The 26307-nt window shown below is 37.8% G+C and overlaps 1 protein-coding gene across 1 annotated transcript in view; it reads left to right on the top strand.

The window, feature by feature from the left end:
- Window positions 1-26307, top strand: part of LOC145668761 (rho-related GTP-binding protein RhoE-like) — a 281380-nt gene that overhangs the window by 227428 nt on the left and 27645 nt on the right. Inside the window, exon 4 of the mRNA XM_081736910.1 lies at window positions 10322-10456. Within this exon, the coding sequence (XP_081593036.1) occupies window positions 10322-10456 (135 nt within the window). The remainder of the gene's footprint in view (window positions 1-10321; window positions 10457-26307) is intronic.

The following is a 26307-nucleotide window of genomic DNA, read 5'->3' as shown; positions in this document are numbered from 1 at the left end:
CGAGGTCAGCTAGGTGTTACGCTATAGCTTGTTATGGGAAAGTTTATTTTCCAGTTCACAGAACCTAGGCCTCAGGTTATTCTTATTTTTGGATGCTTTGACTATTTGCACTGAAAAATATTATTTTAATTGTCCATTTTGTTCTATATTAATAAAAAAAACTTTATGCACTAGTAAGTGATAATTCACTTATTATATGACAATCCCCCTCTGGGAATTAATGAGCGGCTACTGATAACGTCCGCATTAATAATTAAAAGAATCTTTATGCACTGAGAGTCGGTGCGTCGAATCTTGGCGAAGCACTGACGGGAAGATGTGGTCCGTGGTGCAGCAGTGGATCAGCGTCTGTCCACACCTGATGAAGGTCACCCCAAAAAAAAAAAAACATGTGGTCGGGGTGTCAGGCCGCTGCTGGAACCATCTGTAGCTTCTGCTTTAGGATGAGCTGGTTCATGGCAGGAATCCATACTGTCTCAGTCCACCTTGTGGCTGACTCCGAAAAGAAGGGTCGGGAATGCTGGAAGCTGCTGGAACCATTGTCTCTGGAACGTCTGGAGCTGAAAAAGAAACTCTTGGAGGTGCCATGTAGCCGGGAACAGGAACAGGTTCTCGTTGCATCGTGACGAGATGGGAACTGGAGATAGCATCGTGCAGGTGAAGGCTGGCCCAGAAACATCTCGAACGAGACTCGTGAAGATGCTGGAAATGGCCATCCGCAGGAAGATGGTGCCGCTTCTGGTAGGCTGGAGAATGAACTGGCATCTGGAAGTGACCTCTGTGGGATCTCGAAGCAGGCGCATTTTGAAAAGAAAAGGATTGCATTAGTTTTAGATTTATGTGTTGAAAAACATGCATTTTTCTTCTCTTTTTGTCGTCGGACTGGAATTAGTCTGAGATATGTATATGTATTGAAAATAAAAATATTTCGGACTGCAAAGTATGGTAAAGCAAACAATAGCCAAAAAAAGTGAATTTATGTTGGTAAAAACCTTTTTTTTTTCTGCAAACATTAGGTAATAGAAAGAGAATGCATAGCAAGCGTGTTTGTTTATTTATGGTTAATGACCCAGAAAAGAAACGACGGCACACCAACCGTTATGAGATGGAATGTTTTGATAAGAATCGCAGCGGAAAAAGTTTAGGTTTCGGAAAATCGAAAGTGTCCTGTGTTGTTGTGTATGACAGATCGGTCAGAATTGTGTGCGTGAATATTGTTAGTTATGATTTTTACGTATTCTAATGTGGTGTCTGCAAGTTTCGTTCAAAAAGTCTTGTGCGTAAATCGTGTTAGCGATGTAACGGATTTTGATCTATGTAATAGATGGAACGTGATGCTTCAGGTAGGTCCTAGAATATTGAAATTTGCTTATATTCTGTTTCTGTCTTTGTTATTTGAGCATTAATTGAGTGTTAGCCTACCCTCCCTCGAAGTAGACTAAAAAAGCGGCGAAATATTCCTGCGCCCTCAATTCAGGAATATCTTGCCTTGCGCTATGGCACAAGAATGATTAGGTGAACAGAATATCGAACGTTAGCCTTCCGCCCTCAAAAAAGACCAACATTGGCGGTGAAATATTCCTGCGGCCTCAATTTCAGGAATATCTTACCGTGGGTTATTGTAAAAATATTATCCCACTGACAAAAGAGGAAATTCAAATACAATCGTCTGTGACGTCGAACTCCCCAAAAACGACGCATATAGAATGTATGTTTCAACTCGAATTTTGTCAAGCGGAAAAATGAAGTACTGTACGTGGTTTGGAACTGATTATTCTAGGAAAATACCTATTGGGAAATAAATAGGATGAAGTTGAAAATGACTTAATGACCGAATTTGTCTGGAATACGGGAAACAAATGTTGAGAGTATGAAAGATGAATTCGGCTATTGCAGAACGAAAACGAGAGACGTAGGCGGAAGTTTGAGGTAAAAAAAAGAAAAAAAAGGAAGTTTAATAGTGTTAGCAGGTTGTGGTCAAGAAACCATATGAAACAAACACAAAGCTAGATTCAAATCAAAATTAACCGAAAAATTAAGCAATTCAATGTTGTTGTACAAAATATATCTATTAGCTTTTCACATTATTGCCTATCTACTAAGAAAGAGTAATCTTAATCTAACCCCAAAAGAATAAAGATTAAGACAACACAGAAGGGTTCAAAATTTAATTATTTTTTGAAACGAAATAGTTGCTTGTTCCACATTTCCTTGGAGCAAGATGGCATCGGTGAGGGTTAGGTAGCAAAATTCGGCGCCCTCAACCCGCCGAGCAAAAATAATTAAATTCTGAACTAAGACCATCACCAAGAGCCTAAGGGGTATGTGGCATAATATTAATGTAGGTTAGCATTAAAGAATATCACAAAATAATTGTAACAATAAAAGTACTAAATAACGGACAGTAACCTTTAAACTGGTGAAAAATTAATAAAACGTAAGTTTAGTGATAAACCAACATAAAATTATTTAAGCATAAATAAAAAGGTGCAAGTAAATGACTAAATAATCAGAATAATTTAGTAAAAAAACAGCATCATGACCTCAAGGAAATTTGAAATAAAATACTGAAATGTTAATGCAGTGGTGAAAATAGTAAAAATATTACCTTAAATAACATATTAACTATAAGTCTCGTAACGGAGACGAACTCCCAATAACTAAGAACTATATGTGTATAGACCTTTAGTACTGAATATTTCTTTAAGCATTTATCAACATTAATAGAACCCCATAGAACAGAATCATGTCTGAGTAGTCATCCGGTGATAAGGTATGCTGGACGAGTTTATTTTGATGACTCTTGTCATCATACTCGTAAAGGTACAGCTACACCTGAAATATCTTATACACTTAGCCGGAAATGCTCCTTTGAATCAAACATAATAACTTCTGTACAACTACTGGGAGATAAGGTATATCGTTCGAGTTTGTATTACTGATACCATCAGACTCGAAAATGTACATTAATACCTGAATTATCTCATGCTCCCTGTCGGAGATACTTTATGTAACATATAATGCATGCATAAGGGCGGAAAACAGACTCGCCACTATCAACCTTATTGGGTTTAATATAACAAAAAATGTTTAAAACAATGGTACGGAATGGGGATGCTTAGAGAAATAGTAACACAAAAAGAAAGACAGAGAAAACACACGATACCAGCTCGTGTCACCTCACAATACAAAATGGGCTGATGTGGCCAAAATCAGAACCCAAACAGACAAATAAACAAGACAGGACACAGTACTAAAGGTTATACTAGTATTAACAACTAAATCTGGTGCATTAAATTCTCTAGGAATAAAGCTTGGCAAAACAAGCGCAACAGAAAATATGCACACACATAAAAATTAAAACCACTGTGTAATGCAATTTCAATAAAATATACGGATTTAAAGCAAGTGGTAAGAAACTGAACAAACATCGGGAGCTGATTCTTGATACCGAAACAAGTGGAAAAAATCCTCTGAACTTTGGTCGGTGACGGATAGTTTCGGCGATACAAGGTACCGAAAGCATGGGAAAATGAACTTCCGAGGTCTGTAATTCAAAAACAACGCAATGTAGAGAATACGGTTTAGAACATGACACTCGAAGTCATACATGTTCGATTGAAATATGTGTTTCAAACCTCCGCAAGATGTGTGTTAGGAATTTCCCAAAGGAATGTAGGGATCTCGTATAACCTGGCAAGTAATTTCTACGTTCCTTTGGAGAAACCCTCATACATATCTTGCGGAGGTTTGAAACATACATTTTTCAATCGAGCAGTTATAACTTTGAGTGTCATGTTCTAAACTACACGCTCTACGTTGCGTTGTTTTTGAATTACAGCTCTCTAAAGTTCATTTTTCCCACCTTATATCGCCGAAACTATCCCTTACTGACTAAAGTTCCAGAGAATTTTTTTTTTGCTTATTTCGGTGTGAGGGATCAGCTCCCGAAGTTTGTTTAAATAGTTTCTTACCACCCTGTATATAGAAATACATAAAGTAACAACGAAGCATTGTAATGTCACTCATGACTAAATATAAATAATTAACAATTTACATACTAATCATTGACTTTATTTATTTAAAGACTCGCAGGCAATACGACAGTTCGTGACAATAGTTAAATAAAAGATAATTTATCAAATAAATGTGTTAAATACATTATATAAATAATTTTCAATAGTTGAACTTCTCATTTAAATGGCGGCGCTTACCACTTTAAATATCACAGCAAGAAAATACGAAGTCATGAATCAATTATAGCTCTCAGCAACTTTGAAACTAAGAACAAGAGCCATTAACAATAATGATATTTTATTACTACCGTCATGGAAATATTTTACTTTCATAATATATTGTCAAACATAAGTCTATTTAAAATTTGTATTTAATATGCATTTTAGCACACTGGAACGTGATGTCTGGTGCACCTATGTATAACACGGATAATCATCATCATCATCATCAAAGGTATTCTGACATTATTGGCAGGTCACTTGTTGCAGCTGAGAAGCTTCCATGCTCCACGGTCTTCCGCTAACCTCTTCGTCTGCACGTACGATTTTTCTGTTTTTGATATCGTCCATCTCCTTCACCTCCTCCCTGTCTTTCCTGCCACTATACCCTCTATCTCGTTCTTCATGATACAGTTCCATCTTAACCAATATTCCAACCAGTTTCTCTTCCTCTTCTTAATAATATCTAAAATTGTCATTTTCTTCCCATTTCTAACACCCTCTCATTTCTTTTCCGCTCAACCCAGCTAATTCTCTCCAATCTTCTTCACACACACATTTCGAAAGTTTTCAGTAGCTACTCATCATCTTTGCGTAATGTTCATTGCTTCTGACCCATATAGTACAATACTCCATATGAATCATTTTATGAGTCTTTTTTTCAACTCTTTATTCGAGGTCCCGCAAATTAGTTTTTTCTTTCTTCTAAAAACTTCTTTCGTCATTCCTATCCTTGCTTTTATTTCATGTTCACACTTCATATCACTAATATTACTACCCAGGTATCGAAAATTAGTCACCTGTTCTATTTTCGCCCTTCCTACTTCTACATTTGATACCGACCCCTTCGTTCCAACCCCGATGGCTTTTGTCTTTATAGAATGAATTCAGATTTAGTTTTGGAACAAGATTTGTTCGGCATAAGATAAGAAAAATCACAATCATAGAACTGGTATTTTAATTCTGGGAAAATAACTTGAATGATGTAGTTTCAATTCGTCTGTCCTTTAGGGAATATACAGTATTTGAAATCCAGAAAGACATCCTTTAGAATGAAGTAGACAAATGGAAAAGCAGAAAAAAATATGTTATTGAAGAGAAGATGAAAAAGAATGGCGATTTCCAGCTATGTGTTCCACTTCAATAAGTTAACATCAATCAAATATTTCCCAGTGGATTTCCACCCCCCCCTTTTTCCCGCTATTGACGAATATCAAAGTTCAGGTTAAAAGGATGAATACTTTTTTCCCCCTTTCTTGTATTCAAAGAAAACGGGAGAAATGGGTTAATCTTTAAAGGAGATAAAGACAAGATAAGTTACTTTCGTTCAGTGTCTGGCAACATTGTGTGTCGATTGGAATAAGAAATGGTTCTGCTCTGGTTTGATAAAAGGCTCACCCAACCAATCTTTTTTCTTTTTTTTTTTCATCCATCGTAACAGCTGACGATTGCGGAATTCAAAAGGCGTTACACTGTGAATTACCACGGCTACTCACTTCATCCGGTTTCAAGCACTAAGCGTTCTCCAATGTTACTACGTTTTAGATTTGCTTTTTCAGAAAAGGAAAGCTTTTTTCTTCTTTTTTTGCAACAGCAAACGGTTTGCCGAACAAGATTTTTTATTTTTTATTTTTGGAAGTTGAGAGGAAAGTTGAGTAGGTAGACGAGATTTGTATTGGTAGACAGCAGGTCTTTTCCCCCTAATTTGCAATTGAAAGAAACATTTCAGACTATTTCACCGATTTTTACGTCCACCAAAATGGACGGAGTGCAAAGGTTATAAAAGGCAGTGCAAAAATTCTTTCAAAAAAATATGGTAATTGACTCTTCTATCTTGGTTTCTAGAATGACAAAAGTAGTTTCCAGATATTTCTGGATTACAATTTATTTCCCGATCCGAATTTGTGTGTGTATTTTCCGAAATTCCTACTCCTCCCAAAAATGAATGAATACGTGTTTTATTGAAGTGCTTTAAAAATGGCTGAAACAATATTCCATGAAGTATTGCAGTATTGTATTATTTGTGTTGCAGGTAAAATGTAAGTTAAAAATCAGTTTGGAGTGCTTGTACGTACTATTGAGAACAAAACAGCAGTAAAAAAGAATGATAATTTGACCATTTCTTTATCTTATTCACCTACGAATTTGATGCGCATTTTGAATTGTTCTTTGCAAAGGAGGGAACTATGCTACTAACCATTTTAAACATTAAGTTCGTCGTCTTCAGACAGCTCCTGATCTTATATAGTAGTTTCTGCTTGAACTACTTCATTTTGTTTAAAAAAAATAAATAAATAAATAAATAAAAAATAAAATAAAAGCATTTTTAAGGGAATGGAATTGCTTTTCAATTGTCGTATGTATCTAAATAGCTTAGTTCGCACACAAGAAGGGGCAAGCACATATTGTCAGATTTTAGTATAAATGGCATACTTCTTCCTTTCTCTTATATTGGACGCCTCATTAAAGGCACCATGTGCTTACAATCATGTGAAGAAAGTGGGGAATTGCAAAATCATTCCCAGCAATTGTGCAGCATTTATTTCTATACATGGACATGGACGTACCGATTAAAGACTAGAAGAGTATACATACTAGGAAATGGATTAAAATCAATGATTTGGTTTAAACTGGAGGTTAGAAGAGTCAAAAATCAAGTTCAGAAAAAATGGTTTCGAAAAGTAGCTTAATAGGACAAGCCAACGCAAAAGCCATTGGAGTTTGATGAAAGAAAATACTAGGAGTGGTTTGGAAGGGAAGATACGAAAAAGCAAACATAAAACTGGAGCAAGAAAGTACAAGAAAGTTCAAGAAGGTAGGAGAAAAATAGAATAAAGGGAGTGAGTACAAGGAAATGAAATGATCAGCAAAAGAGAGTAGTTTAAGCAGAAGGAAGAAATTCGCAAGCGAATGAAGAAGAAAAGTAATTCTAGTTTCGCAAGATGTCGAAATAAGGTAACAAGAGACATCACTCTAGTGAAGCAGATTAAAGAAGGAGGTAATAGAAACATTACGAATAATCAGGTGAATATAGGATTACATGGAAACAAATTTTTGAAGAAATACTGAATGTAGAAAATGAGGAAATGCTTAGGGATATAAAAAAAGAAAGAAAGAAAAAGAAAAGAAAAGAAAAAGAACGAGTCTTTATTTGAACGAATAAATTAGGTGTTCGTGCTTGACCAGGTTGGATTCCAGTGCAGGTATGGAAGAACCGCGATGAAGATGATGTAGTATTATGGGAAAGGATGAAGGAAATGTATAGATAGGAGGAAATTTTTGGCGAGTAAAGAAAAGAACAATTTTGCCAATCCAAGGCATGAGGTGCGGGGAACCATTCGAAAAAAGAATGTTCTGAACAAATACGTAGATTATTACAAGAAGTGTACAGTGATATTATTAGAACCTTAAGAGCTGTATTGGAGAATAAAAAAAGTTTGAAGTGAAAAATAGAGCTGTATTTAGCTGTAGCTGTAAAGTCTATTTTTTAAAATTGTAGTAATGGATATAAGAACAGAAGGAGTAAGGGAAGAAGCACCATGATATAATTTATTTATTTAACGATCACCAGATACAGCTCAGAGGCCATTTTACACTGGATATCCAACAACAACAATAACAATGGAAAGGATTTGGAAAGGTATCGGCCAGGGCCTGTTTTAGTATGTACCATCCCGGCATTTGCCTGGTAGGACTGAGGGAAACCCTGGAAAACCTCAGTCAGGATGGTCGGCAGCGGGATTCGAACCCACGACCTCCAGAATGCGAAGCCAACGCTCTGCCACTTGAGCTACTTCGCTCGGTATGCTCTATGTACATGATAGTGTTTCAAGGCAAGAGTACGAATCAAACAAAAAAAGGGGGAAAACAATGAACTAGAACACTTGAGAAAGAGAATTAAAAATAAGCTAGAAGTAAGAAAGAGTATGTATGTTGTACATGAGAGAGAATAATGCACCTGGCGTACTTCTAGATTTAGAGAACTTTAAAGGAGACCACTTCAGATATTTGAGGTTGATTATAAATGAATTTGGAGCATAGCCATATACAGGGTTAGCATAAATGATTCATTCATTTTGAGAAGGCTATATTTTCGAAAGTACAAAATTACACGTACACACATAAAATATATATTAAAAAGCCACAAACTCAAGTTTGTACTGTGTGGCAGCACGAGTCCATTATTTTGTAGTGTACAGTGTGGCAGTACCTGTCGAAAATGGAGGGAAAGCAAGAAAAAAGTTTTGTGTGCTTGAATGTACCAGACGTTCGTCTATTATAGCTGTGCAACGCGCTTTTAGAAGAGAGCATGGAAAAGAATCACCATGTAAACAAAGCATTTTGCGGTGGTATCGGTAATTCAAGTACACAGGTTGTTTGTGTTACGGGAAAAGCACCTGGCCTCCCAGATCTCCTGATTTAACGCTCTGCGACTTCTTCCTGTGAGGGTACGTTAAAGACCTTGGTTACTTACCCTCACTACCGCAATCGTTAGTCGAGCTCAAAGAACCAATGCTGCAGTGCAGACAATTGACAGTACTATGGTACAAAATGTATGTAATGAGCTTGAATATCTTCTGGACGTGTGTCGTGTGTCACCAAACGGGCAAATATTAAACATTTGTAGAGGGTGTATAAACTTCGTGAGTTTGTAGTTCTTTTCATATATGTTTCATGTATATACCTGTAATACTTTTGAAAATATACCCTTTTCAAAACGAACGAATCATTTATGCTAGCCCTGTACATTGCTGAACATTAAAAATGGGAACTTCAAGAAGGAGCATCAAACTGAATCCGCATTTGTAGAGGACACATTAAAGTAAAATGATTAGCAATGCATGCAGCTCTACAACACACGTAATGCCCCCTCGGAAGGACAACCACAGTCAGGCCAGAGAGCCATGGTTTATTAGTGACCAAGCACTGTAGTGACACCAGTGTGTTTAGACAGTCGAATAATGCCTCATCGTTAAATGCGGAATCAGTTCTAACATGTTTCCGCCGCTGTTTGCCGAAGAATTACGAATATACTGTAGTTTGGCCATTGTTATGGGAAGGAACGAGACGTACGTTGATACAGAAATATACAGGTAGAAGCCTTAAGAAATGATGGAGGGAGGTGATCAATGATAACATCAGAAATGGATAAAAGATAGACCGGCCTGAAGAAGGCTTATTAAAAGCAGTGACTTTATTTGAAAAATAGGAAAAGCTGATGATAAATTTAGTATACCTAGTAGTAATAGAAGAAGGAAAAGAAGGACGGTTTCTGAGATAGTAAGAGCGAACGTCTTGATAAATTTAGCTACTGGATAATTTTACTTACAGTATAGTATTTAAAAGAATCAGACCCAGAAAGGCTCGCAGGACTTTTTTCAAAGAGGATGGAGTTTCAAAATGCCCATACACAAGCAAAGTCGGGAATACACCATGATGTACGTAATGATTCATGTAAAACAGCAATTATTAACGTACATTATATAACTTCATTAACTACCGTAATTATACTGTACTGTAGTGTGTGAGTAAGAAAACCTAATATGTTTTGACATATATTTTGAAGAACTGAACTCTTTTCGAAAATCCATTGGATAATCAATCCCTTGCTTCCCGCTGCGAGCGACGATAGTTAGACTATTTATACTAGAGCTCCTTTGTGGCTTACGCACCTCTGGCATGGGAGACCCGCGTTCGATTCCCGACGGGAGCTCATGTGATTCAGATTCCGCGTTAATCAGTAGGTCCATGTCTCATATAGCCTTGCTGCTGAAAGGAACGTTAAACTCAAAATCAACTCAAGTATTATTTTTACTAACGCGTAAAGTTTGATCTAATTGAATTATCATCGCAGATAGGATAACTTTAACTAGTAACATATAAAATTCGGTCCGATTGATTTCTGGTCGCAATGTATAGTGGTATATAATGAAGCAAGATAAGAGCGTAAGGCAAGAAAATGATACGCAACTATTTTAGTTCTGTTGAAATCAAAGTTTTCGCTTTCGTCAGCCCACTACCCATTATATTGATTTAACCAATATTAAACTTATATTGTATTCATGCGCAATTCTTTTTCTTTCCAGTGGTATCCAGAGATTCGGCAACACTGCGATAACACTCCTGTCATCCTCTGCGGCTGTCAAAGCGACATGAGGAACGATATCGAGACAATTTCCGGCCTGGCGAAGATCCGCCGCATTCCCGTCACGTCCGAACAGGTGGGTGAAAAAAATATTGTTTGTTCAGAGTCAAATCTTGGAACTGAAGTTTCACGCACAACCATACTAACTAGAGCTTTTACATTTTGTACAGATATTAGGGTCTACTTAAATCCATTGAAAATACAATGTTTTCGCACAGTTTTCACCGTAGCTAATCGTTTTGCTGTAAAATAATTAATTCGAACAGAAACATCCGTATGATTTTTCGAAGGAAGTCAAAATATTGATAATTATGCAAAGTCGCGAATATACATACTTTAATGCAAATTGCATAACTATTAACTGCAGTGAATATATTAAATTCTGTAGTGTGGGCACGTGCAAATTGGAACAAGGAATAGGCCAATCACAGAGGAATTACTGTCGTCGACAGTTGTGCGAGACAAAGTTACTTACTTTTGTCATTAATGAAAAAGTGATCGTGAGTCCATTTCTTTTTAAACACACAACCTTCAGTGTCCCTTTCTTATTTTTGTGTGACGATAACATTATTAACGAGGGCCTAATGGGTGGTACCACACTACCCGATACCCACTCAAGGAAGTAACAAACAGCAATAAGAAAACACACTTACGTACACGAGAAAACTAAAATATCCTCAAACAAAAGGCCACTTTGATTTCCGAGCTGGGCGCGAGAACTTCACTTATGACGAGGTTTGAAGCAGAAAGCCGAATACGAAAGGGTGGAAGATGAAGAGAAACGATGACTTCTGTGTTGTTTTTTTCAGCGTTGCTAAGTTGCAAGATAAGCTTCACGCTTCGCGATCAAAGGTTGGAAAAATTTTCAATTCAGTTTAAGAAATTACGTAAGAAATACATTTTCACTGATGGATCAGGGGGTTCTGATAAATGGGTTTAATTAGCCGGGACCGGCCTGGGAGCTGGCTGTTGCACATGGCTGCTGTAGTTGATGAGTAAGCAAATGTAACATGTTGTAATGTGCATTTCGAAGAATTGAACCTCGTTCGAAAATACAATGGGCTTCCATGAAAAACAATTTGGTGTATTTAAAATTTGTATATGCAGACGAATGGAGAAAATGAGCTGAAGTGGGACGGTATGTTGGAAATAGTAAAAGAAAAAACATGCACGGTATTCGAGGTAATTAGAATAAAAAAAGAAAAAAATCATAAAGTGGCTAGGACACAGAACAGTAGCATTCTTTGAAAGAATGAAGGAGGGATTTCCTCATCGCTGGTCTAGGGTTAGTGCACGCATCTTTGGTCACGGGTTCCCAAATTCTATTCCCGGTGGAAAATATATGAAATTTGAACGCATTGAGTTTGTTCAAATTTCACCTTTAGGTCCACATCTCTTAGTATTGATGCTGAGAAGGGACACTAAATTTGAACCAACCAACTAATCACAATAAAGAAGGAAGAGTGAAGAATAATATTGCTGGTTGCTTGGATTTGTAGAGTTTAGTGTTCCAGTCAACAGGGAGGCTATTCGAGACGTGGACTTACAAGTTTAACGTGATATTTGATCCATATGAGGTCCGCCGGGAATCGAAGCTGGGTCTCCCGCGTTGAAGACGCGTACGCTCGTCATATAGCCACGAAGGAGCTTAAGAAGTACTGATAGGCACGATCGAGTTTTCTTTGGAACTCGACTCGAGTTGAAACGTATATCTTTGAGTTCGACTCGAGAACTCGGCTCGAAAAGTTTCTTCCAACTCGAGCCAAATCCTATGTGTAATTTCAACTACTCTCTTCAAGTCGCCTACATAGACAATATAATTACTACTACTACTGCAACTTTATTATTATTATTATAACAAAACCGTGTATAAATATGAAAGATAGGCAATTTGATTCTGAATACTAAAAACTAGTTGACTGCAGACCTCGGTAGTCGTGAAGTCTAAGAGACAAGGACACCGTTCACGAGTCCGGGTTTCAGTTCCGGAGGAGCAAGTATTTAAGCTCGAGGCAAAAACTGTTAATAGTTATAGGGTGCCGGCCAAACAAATTCAAAACCGATTGGCCCGGGTTTATGGTTGTCAACGACTCGAACGGCTCGGCCCAAAGCTCATTCACTATCGAGCCGAACCGAGAAGTGAGCGGAGCCGGCTCGAACCGATGGCTTGCCTGATCCGAACAGAAACTAGCTGATGGCTCACTCCAACCGAGCAGGCTTAAGCTATGAGCTCAGTTGAGCTGAATCGAATCGAGCCGATTGAGTCGTTTCAATCGAGTCGATGGCTAATCTGGGGTGAGTCGAAAAGAGTCGGGGCTCATCCCAACCTAGGCGACTCAAACCATCAGCTCAATTGAGCCGGATCGAACTGTTCGGTCAGTTGAACCGAGCCGAGCCGGTTGACATTACTACCCGGATTGGACTTCTGCTTGGGCTAAAAATTTCGACTGTGTAGGTCTCAGCCTTGTTGGTAAGAACTACAGTATATAATTATATTGGTTCTCAGAACATTTGAGACTGTCTCGTTATAAAAATCTATTGTCGTCTCATTATCGAGACGAGACAAGATGCGAGCAGTGGTCCCTCTCGTGAGCAACACTAAAAGTATTTCATGTTACTGCTTACATTTCTTATGACTTTTGCTTTCCAATCTAATCAGGCCATGATTTCAAAACGAGCTGAACGAGCGAGCCATTTATCAAACTCGACTCGACTCGAAACTCGATCTCAAAAACAGTGACTCGGCTTGCAACTCGACATTACCTTTGACTCGACTCGAAACTCGAGTCGAGTTTTAGTTTGACTTGTGCCCATCCCTATTAAGAAGAAGATTGCAATTTATTGGCAGCATTAAAGCTTCTGAATTTGTAACGTGTGTCCAGGCGAAGATGACAGAATACTTTCAATGATAACTGTAAAACAAATGGAAAATACACAAAAGTCCTCTTCTGGAAGATACTTGGAGAATCAACAAGTCTGTTCTGTGAATCCATATTATACAGACACATTTGTTATAATAATAATCAATCAACAGAAGAGGTAGAGAAGGAGAATTAAGAGCCAGTTAATCAAAATGATTGTTACTCTGTTGACTTGGGATCCTGAGGAAAAGTGCTGTCGAAGGAAAACTCGTTTCTTTTCCTTATCCAACCATAATTTTTGTAGTCTTTTCTTTTTTCTTTACCACGTTCAAAGCCTGATTGATATTCTTTGAGAGGCAAGAAGATGCCGTTCTTGCTTTCCAACCCAACATGATATAGATGGCGTTTGATTTAGCTCCTGCTCTCAAATTCTTCTTCTAGTCTTTCCTTCTTCCTCCGTTTTCTTTCTTTCTTTCTTCTTGTGCTTTTCAAATTTTCTTTTCTTTTCTCGCCCCTTTTCCTGTGCTGCTTTTTTTTTTTTTTTTTTATCCTTCACAAGGCAATTTCATTAAAAGTTGCGGTAAGTTTTGTCGTCGTACTATAATTTATAAAAGCCACATTTCCAGGGCCGTTAGCTTGTTTCAAGTCCTCCATTTTGAAAAGCTTATTTTCTTTTATTTTCTTTCCCTGTCTCACTTCTTCCTAAATTGTTCACGGGCGGGAAACTGCTGTGATAAGGAGGGAGGTCGACAGAATACAACAAACCGGAAGTGAATTTCCTTCTTTTTCTTCTTCTTCTTCTTCTCTTCATGGCATACTATATGTCGTGGTTGATGATAGTAATATTGATAAAATTTGAAACATTACTTTTGTTTATGTGTTTGAAAATTTTCACAGGAAGTTTAGAAAATTTTGAACAAAAATTCAATAATGTAGAAACAAAGTTTATAAGTGGTATAGAGAGGTTGATTCAATTATATTGAGTCGAATTTGAATGTACCATTTACCTATGGGAATGCCGTGTTTACACCACTTGTTATGTTCGATCTGCAAGCCACCTCTGCCGACTATTGCCCGACATCGGAGTTTCCATGCCAGGGGATTGCGTTGCAGCTGGACCGTGGGAATTGCATTCAAATGTATTTATAGGACGGAGATGGTGCAGACTTGACGATAGGACAGCTGCGGCTTGAGGAGTACGAAAGGACAATAGTCTATTGGGCTCACATCTGGACTCTTGACAAAGATGTCAGAGAAGGGAATTGCCGAACTTCCAGTTTCCTGTTCCATACGGCGATAGAAATCCAGTGATGTTTTTGCTGTGGTACAGTTCAACCTGGTTCACGTCTTGGCTGTACAATGCTGGAATTTCATGGTGGTAAATTTCAGCCGGGACATGAGTCTGATAGTACGCAGCACTGATTTTGACGTTTCACTTCACCTTTCGGAGATGCAGTTTGTCCCTATACGAAAACCGTAACGCATTTGGAAAACTCTCTGCACGCTGGTGGTCCTTGGCATCAATAGGTCTGTATGTAATGACACGAACTTTACCACAGTTTGTGAGATAAATCCATGCTTCATCAGGGGTAACAGAAAATTTCTACCGATCACCTGCGCAGTTCATTTTTCGCTCAGCCACGCATAGGCGTGCGCAACGTGGGTGCCATGGATGCCTTGGCACCCCCATTAGACAAACTTTTTCTTATGTAGCATTATTACAAACTGAGAAGAGATTACGTGTAAATTATTTCCCGTCTGCATGTGTGCCGTGCGTCGCTGATGCAGCGTCGGGTGCACTGACGCTATCTTTTCTTAGGGGAAAGGGGATAGGACGACATTCCATATGGTGGTACTTTAGATTTGGCACCCACATTCCCAGTGTCCTCGCTAGTGCAGCCACGTAATAGGGTTTCAGGACGTGCGCACTCCTCTTGTAAACCACTGTGAGGTGTAACTACGTTCGACCACACTTCTCTACTGTGTGAATAAAGAGATGATGTTACTTGCCTCGTCACAATCTCACGGCGATAAGCTTTGCATACGTGAGACAATTGTACATTGACTTCGGTTCAATATAAATAAGTTAACCTTTGTGTCAAAGTACAAACTAAGAAGAATACAATGCTAATAAGCAACAAATATATTTCCTTTTGTATTCAAGGAAAATGGATGGGAGACACGGTAGCTCCTCTATGGTGCGATGGGTTCTGGGCTCGTACAAATTTATGTCCTCTTCCACTGGTCTAGGGCTAGTTCACGTTCCTCTGGTGCAATGGTCCCGGGTTCGATCCCTAGTGGGGAGCCTTGAAATTTGAATTCATTACAGTGGTTTGGATTCCATCTTAAACTGCAGATTCATGATTGATATAGCCTCAGTGCTGATAGAGAAGTTAAAGTTCAACTCAACAAACCAACTAAGTTAGTAGTGAACAACATGTCAGTGACTTTTCCCTTGATTTTGTCACATTCTTACGCAACTAGTTTTTCCATTCTTGTTTACTTTCACTAATTATCTGCCTTCCTCTAGCCTAAAGGACATAAACATATTGACGTTAAACGGTACACGATAGGCGTCTCCGCTGGGAGACAGTTTCCAACTTTAATCCACTATCGTTGTACAGTTCCCAATCACTTTGCGGTACTTCTGTGATCAGTTAATTGGTACTGACCTCTGCATGAAGCCACTATTTTGACTGACGAACACAAAATGCGATCCTGAAGTGTTACTGAAAGGCGTGGATAATAGACTGTCTTTCACACATGTTGACTGCAATTCGTGTCTGGTAAATTTAGAGAGCAATTACAAAATGTCTACATCATTGGTCTACAAATTTGGTCAAGATCAGATGGAGTCCAGTAGATCACGTGGGAAATAGAAAAATGAAAAGGACGAATATCATAGAACATGGAAACTTTTCAACAAAGCTTATCCTTTTTAATGGGAGAATACTTATAATAGTGCTCGTCGGGTTTCGATTTCTGTAGAGGTAAAACGAAATCAAAACAGTTTTCAAACCCCTATGTTGAAGTCTAGTATACGTATCGAATCGAAATAACTTTTTTCTTTAAGAAATTGTCTTTGCTCTTTATACGGACATGTATAAAGAGAACGGAGACTAGAATGAAAAGAGGTAGGTAAGAAAGTAGAACACGAAAGAGGAAGTTAAGAAGAAGTTGGTTCGGCAGGCGCGGAAGTTTCTTTGGCTTTAAATCAAACAGCGCTGACGTTCGAGCAGTGCTACTGTGGAGAACCCATTCATCACGCTGTGGTTACGAAACCTCTTACAGCGTTTGCATATGCGATGCGATGCGATGCGTCTTCTCCCGTGCGACTTCCATGCCGTTCTCTTATCTCATTCCAGAAAGAAAGATGAGAAAGGAAGAAGGCAGCGTTACCATTTTTTTCTACAATTCCTTCTGTGTTACAAAAAATACCTATCTTTGTCTGAAACACACAGACTATATAACTTTTTCAACACTGTGATTAAGTTGTATGCATACATGGCTATTTTTACTCGTATATTTTCATTCGAAGTATTAAACTAGCGTGAGTATTAAACTGGTATTCAACTCGGGAGGTAGTTGAACCTATTGCATGCATATGTAGCATTTGACTATAAACCCGCACACATATAAACTTGCATAAAGTAATACATAAGATTTTACATACCTATTTCTTTTTAGTAATAAAAATGCAAGCAGTGATCATTGAAATAAAAATATGTGAATTTCGTTTCACATTGTAAAAATACAGTATGAGTTTCGTTTCACATTGTGAAACTACGGTATGAGTTCCGTTTCATATTGTGAAACTACGGTATGAGTTTCATTTCATATTGTGAAACTACGGAATGAGTTTCGTTTCATATTGTGAAACGAGGGTAGGAGTTTCGTTTCACGTTGTGAAATTACGATATGAGTTTCGTTTCACATTGTGAAACTACGTTAGAATTCCAAATTATGCGAATTCAGTACTAAAACCGCAGGCGATTGATCTATAATTCCCGATTGCAATGGAGGGATAAGATCAGAGATAGAACTTGTCCTTCAAATGCTAAATCTATATCAACTAGTTTCTCACTATCTTTTACAATTATTATTATAATATTGAAACCGGAAGTGGTATATTTCTGCCATTTCTGGTTGTAAATGACAAATAAAGTCAAAAACGGTACCTATTCTTGTGCAACTGAAACGATATCAGAAAACTGCTTCTCGCTATTAATTATAACTTTTTTTTTTTTTTTTGTTTTTTTACTTTGATGATCAGTGTTTAAACCGAAAATCGCACCACTCTCGGTTTTAAAGAAGGATATAGGTAGAAATGAAACTGAAGGGAAGCTGAATCTAATATTAAAAAAAAAAAGAAAAAAGAAATATTGCTCTATGTCTATTAAAATTTGTGCTCATTTCTCCGTGTCTGTTACCATTTTTGCTCATTGCTCCGTTCTGTTACCATTTTTGCTCATTGTTCTGTGTCTTTACCATTTTTGCTCATTGTTTCGTGTCTATTACGGCGCCATTTTTGCTAATTGCTCCGTGTCTATTACCATTTTTGCTCATTGCTTTGTGTCTATTACTACTTTTACTATGGTGATTATCATTCAAACAGGAAATGGTTGGTTTATACCGCTTCTGGTTCGAATAGAAGGTTAAAGTAAGAGATTGAACCTATTCTTGGGTCGTTGAATTGATTCAAGTAAGAGATGGAACCTATTCTTTGAACGTTGAATCGATTCCAAAGAACCCCTTCTCGTTATCTCTTACTGATTTTGTTCGAATATCTTTCGATAAATAGGCAGATAGGCAGACGAAGCCGTTGTATAAGACTCATGCATGCATAATTAGTAAATCTAATAAAAGTAAAAAATAAAAACCACTGTAAATATCAGAGCTGTAGGCAGTAAGAATCATTAAGGAGACACAACATCTCAATATTTTCGTCTTTTCTTCTTTTTCTAAAATTTCTTATCGTGACAACTCACAAGTAAACCTTACGTTTGGGTGAATCGAGTTGCTGACTGAGACATATATGAGAAAGTAGTACTAAATGTGGTCAGTATTTCAGTGAAGTTGTAGGTGCGAAGCTCCAGGGGTTTAGGAGATACAGCTACCAGAACATCACATGGAAGTACAGAATGGTCTTCATACAGTTGGAGGTAAAAGCTCTGTAAGACCGCTTGTAATGACAAAAGGTGAATAACAAATATATGGGTACATATTATGACTAGGGGGAAGTCATATAGTAAGGGTATACCTGACTGCGACCATCTTGAAATCCGCCATTTTGAATTAAGGTTAAGTTTTAAAAATAGGAATAGGGTCATGTGATACATGATTTAAGGCGCAAATTTAATCAGAAGAACAATGGTGACGTTAATTTTGACTTATGCGCAATTGGTAAAAAGATACAGGGAAATCAAATATTGTTGCAGCATATGTATTAGTCCTTTACCCCACCTTGTAAATTTTGTGTTAATGATAATAATTAAATAAAAAAAGGTGGATAAATATTAGGTCTATGGTAAGAGTTGCCTTGATGGCGGCCATGTTCAAATCCGCCATTTTGAATCAGACAAAAGTTTTAAACAAAACGCATAACAGTGACACCTTATTAATAGCAAATTTTACCATAAATCCAACGGTATAACCATTTTTGTTTTATCATTAACCAGCACAAAATTAAATGGGAATAGAGTAATGCAATAGATGACTTCGGGCTAGAAGTTAATCAGAAATACAATGGTGGCGTTACAATGTTAGTTGTTTGATGCTGTACTTGCACGATATTTCGTTGTTTTTCTTGCACGCCGTTTCGCCCGTACAAAGCATTTGTTCGTTTCATTACTGATACAGCAGTAACAGAAAGTGGCGTGAACATGTGGCATCGTGATAGGTTCATACAACTTCAGTCGTTTACAATTTACTAGTTCAGTGCTCCTCGTTTTCGCAATATGATTCGATTCGCTTTCAATCAGGCTGGATATTTTAATGAAGAACCTGGACGTTGGATCGCTCCTTACGACTACTGTTTTGATGGAATTGTTAACGACAAATGTGTCAAGTGTAACTCGGTTGCCTATGTCAGGTGTGCTCACTATGAGCAGAGCATTTGTGCACGTCATGCACTCTTTTCTAAACTACATATTGATTGTACTAATTGAGGACTTTTCTGGAAGAAAGACCCAAGTTCAATTATGACTCAATTCCACTTTGGTCATTTTTCCTTAAATTAGCCACTTCTTTATGCGATAACAAATGCTGATTAATGATAAAGCAAAAATGGTTATACCGTTGGATTTATGGAAAAATTTGCTATTAATAAGGTGTCACTGTTATGCGTTTTGTTTAAAACTTTTGTCTGATTCAAAATGGCGGATTTGAACATGGCCGCCATCAAGGCAACTCTTACCATAGACCTAATATTTATCCACCTTTTTTTATTTAATTATTATCATTAACACAAAATTTACAAGGTGGGGTAAAGGACTAATACATATGCTGCAACAATATTTGATTTCCCTGTAACTTTTTACCAATTGCTCATAAATCAAAATTAACGTCACCATTGTTCTTCTGATTAAATTTGCGCCTTAAATCATGTATCACATAACCCTACTCCTATTTTAAAAACTTAACCTTAATTCAAAATGGCGGATTTCAAGATGGCCGCCGTCAGGTATACCCTTACTATATGACTTCCCCTAGTCCTAATATGTACCCATATATTTGTTATTCACTTTTTGTCATTACAAGCGGTCTTACAGAGCTTTTACCTCCAACTGTATGAAGACTATTCTGTACTTCCATGTGATGTTCTGGTAGCTGTATCTAATAAACTTCTGGAGCTTCGCACCTACAACTTCAGTGAAACACTGACCACATTTAGTACTACTTTCTCATATGTGTCTCAGTCAGCAACTCGATTCACCCAAACGTAAGGTTTACTTGTCAGAAACCCAGCTGAGTAAGGATGGGCACAAGTCCAGACATGTCTCGAATCTCGACTCGACTCGAATTCGAGTCAAGACACACTGTAAAATTTGAGGCGAGTCGAGACAAACATTTCTCGACTCGACTCCAATGTCTCGAAACTCTTTCAATAATTTTTAATATTTTGAAGAAAGTATTCACTTAGAAACAGCCTTGAAAGCAATGCCAGCGTTTATTACTTTAGAAAGGTACAGAAAGGCAAATGAACTTAATAGTTAATCTTTCAAGGGGAGACTACATACACCTCTTCATGACGACTATGTTTCCGAACGGTAGTGGCATTTTTCGACAAGGTAATGCAGGACGTCACGAGGCCAGGAGTGTGATGGAGTGGTTCGAGGAACACAGGGGCGAGTTCCAAGTGATGTGCTGACACCCTAACTCGCCGGACCTGAACTGAATCAAAACATCTGGGATGTGATTGAACATGATGTCAGAGCGCATCGGCCCCCTCCCCGGAATTTACGGGAATTAAGTAACCTATGTGTGTACATGTGGTGCCAACTCTCTCCAGCGACCTACCGCGTCGCCATTGTTATCCGTACCAAAGGTGAACATACTGACAAGTCATAATGTTCTGGCTGATGTATGTGTATATTTTAACTCGTATATTTTGTCTCGATTCAAATTTCGAGACGTCTCGTCTCGAATTCGAGTCGAGACAACATTTTCTCGAGACAGGCTTAAATCTCGACACTACTCGACTCGTGCGCATCCCTACAGCTGAGCACTGGAACGGGATCTCCAAACATAACTCGGCTGTATGGTTGTCAACCGTCAGCACATAGACGACAGTAGAGTTACCATGTACACTTTTTGTATAAAAAACTACAGTGCTTGAGCTAAGGTAGAGAACTCTTTTCAAAGATATTTTTCCATGTACTGTTCTTTTCAACAACAACGACGAGAAACTGGACTTCCTATCCCTATCCTCTTGGCGTAATACTCCCTCTAGCCGTCTAGCGAATGGTATATGAAATCTATTCTCGGTCAGAATACTCCAAGACAAAACCATGTACATAAATTCGTAATTCAATATTATTTACTTAAGTAGTAACAGAGATAGCAACAGGTTATGTTTATCGGAAAGCAATAGAGAGAGAGAGAGACAAAACTGAAACATATCCACCACTTATAGCAAATCGATATGGCACTTGTTACATACGAGACACTTAGAAACAGGAAATGATTAATGTCAACTAACTTGAATCATTCAAAATGTTTCCAATGCTGAAATCGTGCGGAGTGTTTACCAAAGCTTAAAAGAACAGAACAGCAATTGTGTCCAGTGGACTAGAAGGGGAAGGTTTCGAAAGAGCCTTGATGACGACAGTCGAAAATCAATTATCGTATCTATTCTGGTGGTCCGTGGTGTGTGTTGTGTCTTTTGGAGGCTTCAAAAGGGGGGAGAGAAGGTCGTCAGCTGACAGTCAGAGAGAAGTCAGTACAGAGAAGCAAAAGCGTCAGATGAAAGCTAATCCAAGAGCAACTAAGCGATGAGAAACATTTGTTTGCCTAATTAAAAGCTCATCAGGCATTTTGCATGCCACGCTTTTCAATCAGTTTGAAAAGAGATTAGCCAGGCGTGCGGGTGATCGATTAATTACGCCTTGCAGGGGGAGCAAATAAAAAAAAAGAAGAGCCGGAAGTGGGTCTCTCCAGATTGGAAAACAAATTGATCTATTGGAACTCATTCAAACTGGATTGATTGGACACCAGAGAATAATAGGAGAGGCTGAAGAGTGGATGAGAAGTGAAGCCCTAGAGATTTTTTTAAAGAAAAAAAATGGACGGAAGTTATCATGCTACACCAAACGGCTATTTGTGGTTGCTGTTGGTGGTACTAAACTGAATGTCACGATGAAAAATAACGTATGATATTAAATAAGGGGAAAAAGCGTTGATATTCCGTTGAAATATCATGTTCAATATGATATTTTAACAGAATATACTTGTATCACTCAGTTAAAGTCAAAGCATAGCATACAGTAATGCCCACAAAATGAAATCTTTCAGTTTTACGTCCCATGATTGTGCCTTGTAGGCTAAAGAAGACGGTGATGATGAGAAGGAATGAAATGGTGGAATAAAGAAAGTAGGAGAAAACGGGAGAACCCCGAGAAAACACACACTTACTGTGTTTTCCAGCACAAAGCCCTTTTGACGCGAGCTAAGGTGGAATCAGGGACCTCACACACCAGAAGTGAACACTACCACTGAGAGAACACCTCGGTCCCTGTTGCTCAGAAATGACACAAAGTGTGACATTTTCTCTTTGTTCTCAAGTGTGGATATATCCGCATAAAATAGCAAGGCGAAAGGTACCGATGGTGGATATATACCTAGTATAGTATATTTATTTATATAAATGCATATGAATGTAGGATACCAAAAATCATTCTTTCATTAGTCTTCCATCAGGATTGAACATTGAAACTGCAACGAAACTAACTAGAATAATTCGACTTCTGTCCTTCACCAACTGGATCAAGTTTCTACTTTGTATTTGTATTCCTGCGAGGTCTATCTTAATATTGTTCTGTCTTCTTTCCTAGGTCTTCTTAATGGTCTTTTTCGAATTCAGTTTCCAGTTGAAATTTTCAAAGCTTTCCCTTTTTCCATTTTGGCTATTTAACCAGCCCACTTGAGCCTCCTAGACGTAATGATCCTAATGTGAGGTATATGGTATAAATTATACATTTCCTCGTAATGAAGTTCCTGGTATTCCTCTTTACCGTCCCTCTTGCGTCCGAATATTCGCCTCAGGATTTTGTTTTCAAATACGTTCAGTCTGCTTTCTTCTCTTAAAGTAAACGACTAAATTTTGCAATCATACAACCCAACAGACATAATTATCGTCTTAATATTTTAAGCTTTATATTCTTCGACAGAATTCGACTGATTAATAATGCTGATCCAACACGTGTCCACTTTATCGAAGGCATTATTTGAAATTTTTATGTATCCATAATTTGCACTATTACGGTCACAGCAAATGTCCATGTATGTAAATTTTTCTGCATTTACTTCTAAACCCATGTTCCTGGGAGCGTTTAATGCAGCTTCAACTAATATAACAGGAAACTCTTCTAACATTTATCTTTGTTTCGAAAAAAAAAAAAAAAAAACTGATATTGCAATATTGTAAGTAAGCCAATGGGCTCAGCTACCGTCAACTCGAAGGAATCTGGTATCCTTGCCTTTAGCTGGAAATTTGAATTCGGTACGCAAAAGATTAAAATGTTAGGGAGTTTGGAGGGCGAGGAATATGAGACATTTAATCCATTTAGGTCTAGTAACTAGAAACTTATGTATAAGCATAACATTTTTAATTAAGGCTGTGTTATGAGGGGCGGTAGGAATGCGGACAAGACAAAGAGTTGTGGCTGCCTTATCTTGAAAGTGTGCCATAAAAATGATGGAAAATGTATCTGTCCTTGAAAGAACTCTGTCTCATCTGGAATCTCGTCTCGAAAATTCTATCTCGTCCCGTTTCATATGCACCTTACGAGCTGGAGTATTGAAGATAAGAACCCTTTAAACATTTTTGAACACTGCGCTTTTGAAGATACAAGGGATACTGAAAAGTTTCTGGCTTTGCTACCGTCTCATTCACTTAAAGCGTTGACTGTAGGTTCATATGGAAGCTTAATATATAATAGTGCAAATGCTTGTGATTTCTTTCAAGCTTGAAACAACAATGGTGAACGCTCAAATAGTTTCACAAGAGTGTCAAACTGTCATCAAGTCTATTTCTCCAGGAAAAAATCTGAAAAAGACATTCGGATTGAGAGTGTCCTTCCTACAAAACCATCAACACTTGGATAACACGTTTCAAGACCTGGATAGTATATTCAACCGTTGAAAATGAGCTCTGCAGTGGGCGCCCTCCAACCCCAAACAATTCAGGTACATGTAATGTTGTCCATGTATTGATGCTTGAAGACGGGTGAATATCAGAAAAAAAATGCACATATTGATCATCTCAAGGGAACGTGTTAGGTCCACCATAAGCAATAGACTGGAAATCCGTAAGCTTTTAGCAGAGGTGCCGAAAGTGATCAGAAGAAGGAATGAGTTGAATCATCTGTTTTAAGGCTAGTGGTCCGATTTTTTTTGGGCCCAATTAGTGACTGAGGATTTCAATGCTGAGACCAATGAAGTGGCTCCACTCCGACTCGACAACCAAAATTTCGCACATAGTTAATCAGCAAATATCATTGCTTTAATTTAATGTTCTGCAAAGATGATATCTTGTTGGTGAAATACCTATCTCGAAATTTGAGTATCAACAGTGAATATTATGCTAATCTATTGGACCAGTTGCACGAAGCAGTTGAGGCGAAATGACGCGGAAAGTTGTCCAAAGGAAATTTTCATTTTGCATGACAATTGCCCAGCTCACACATCTCTCATTGTGACTACCGAATTGAAGACCCTGGGACACTAAACTTCAACAAACGAAGAATGTGATAGTTAATCAACTAGATCAGTTTAAAACAATTTTTGAGGACCGAGATTCATCCGCCATTTTTCATCATGAATCATTTTTATCAATCTTTGCATTGAATTTATTGTACGAAGGTGGATTGGAAAGTTCGTGGTCTGATCTACAAAATTAGAAAAATTTTGGATAAGTTATGTTTTATTTTTTCATGTAATCCCCCCTCGACTGAGATACGTTTACGCCCCCTCTCCGGTAATGTTTCTATACCACTTTTAAAAAATGATCCTCTAGCCCTGCAAAATATTCCAATACAACATTTTTCACCTTGCATCCGAAGAAAATCACAGACTCCTCCCCCAAAAAAAATCAGTTTTCTAAACAGATGAAAGTCCGAGGGGGTCAAATCTGGCGAATAAAGCGGATACGGCAACGGTTCGAACCACAGGAATGAGTTTCTGCCATGGATGCAAGGGACGTGTGAACGTGCTCATTGTCCTGGTGAAACATCACCTTCCTTCGCAGCATTTCTGGTCTTTTATTTTTTATTTAGCTTTAGCGCTTTATAAACTCCTCACCTGAAGCAATATAGAAATGAAATTTTACACCACCAATGAAATTTTACACCTGAAATGAGTGACTACCAACGTATATAGCTATGCAGATAATTGCTTTCTTCCTGGTCACACCACGAACTTTCCAATCCACCCTTGTATTATAAAACAATTATTACTAACAATTCTTGGTTATAAAAGTTAGCTCTGTATCGTAAGATATAGGACCTCAGTTAATGTTACGAAAGAAACAAAAGATAATTTCGAGCACCTGTGGTTGAAATATACTGATCTAAGTACCAAAGACAATGTAAGTGCAAGTATATATGAATATAATAGCCACAACAGGTATAAACTTTAATAATTCCGTTCTGCGTATGGATGTTGGTAATTCTGCCGTTGATGTGATTCATGTTAATTCTGTTTACGTAGAATTTCATATTGATTGAACCTCCCACATACACAAACTAGAACTCCTACGTGTGTCGTACAAAACAGAAGTGGTGCGTAGGAGGTCTCCATTGAATTAGTTTAGATATTTTCATGTCTTATGAATGAAGGTATATGAGAGAAACGTTTTCATGTGGAAGGAATACATTTTTCAGAAATTTACAGTTCTCACATACAACAACAATTTCCTAGAAAACATAATTTACTTTATATTAATAAGTTGGCAAGTTTGTGCTATTTCAAGAGTGATGTATTTCCGACTTATTTATATTTATTTATTTAAACTAAAACTTTCTGAGGTCAATTGGGGCAGCTGCTAGAGGCGCCCTGAGTTATAGTTGAGATGATTTGATTTTTTGTGCTCCTTTCAGCAGCGAGGCTATTTTAGACATGAACCTACAGCTTAGGCTCGCCAACCATACGATAATTTACCGTGATATACGATAACTTAAGCCTTAATGCCATATACGATAATGCCCTTGTGATAATAGGTAAATATACGATAATTTAAGCCTTAATGCTATATACGATAATGCCCTTGTGATAATAGGTAAATATACGATAATTTAAGCCTTCATGCTATATACGATAATGCCCTTGTGATAATAAGTAAATATACGAT

This window comes from Thermobia domestica, chromosome 13 (genome assembly GCF_964235325.1).
Source record: "Thermobia domestica chromosome 13, izTheDome1.hap1.1, whole genome shotgun sequence".
Classification (NCBI taxonomy): Eukaryota; Metazoa; Arthropoda; class Insecta; order Zygentoma; family Lepismatidae; genus Thermobia; species Thermobia domestica.
This window is presented reverse-complemented; position numbering and strand designations above follow the sequence as displayed.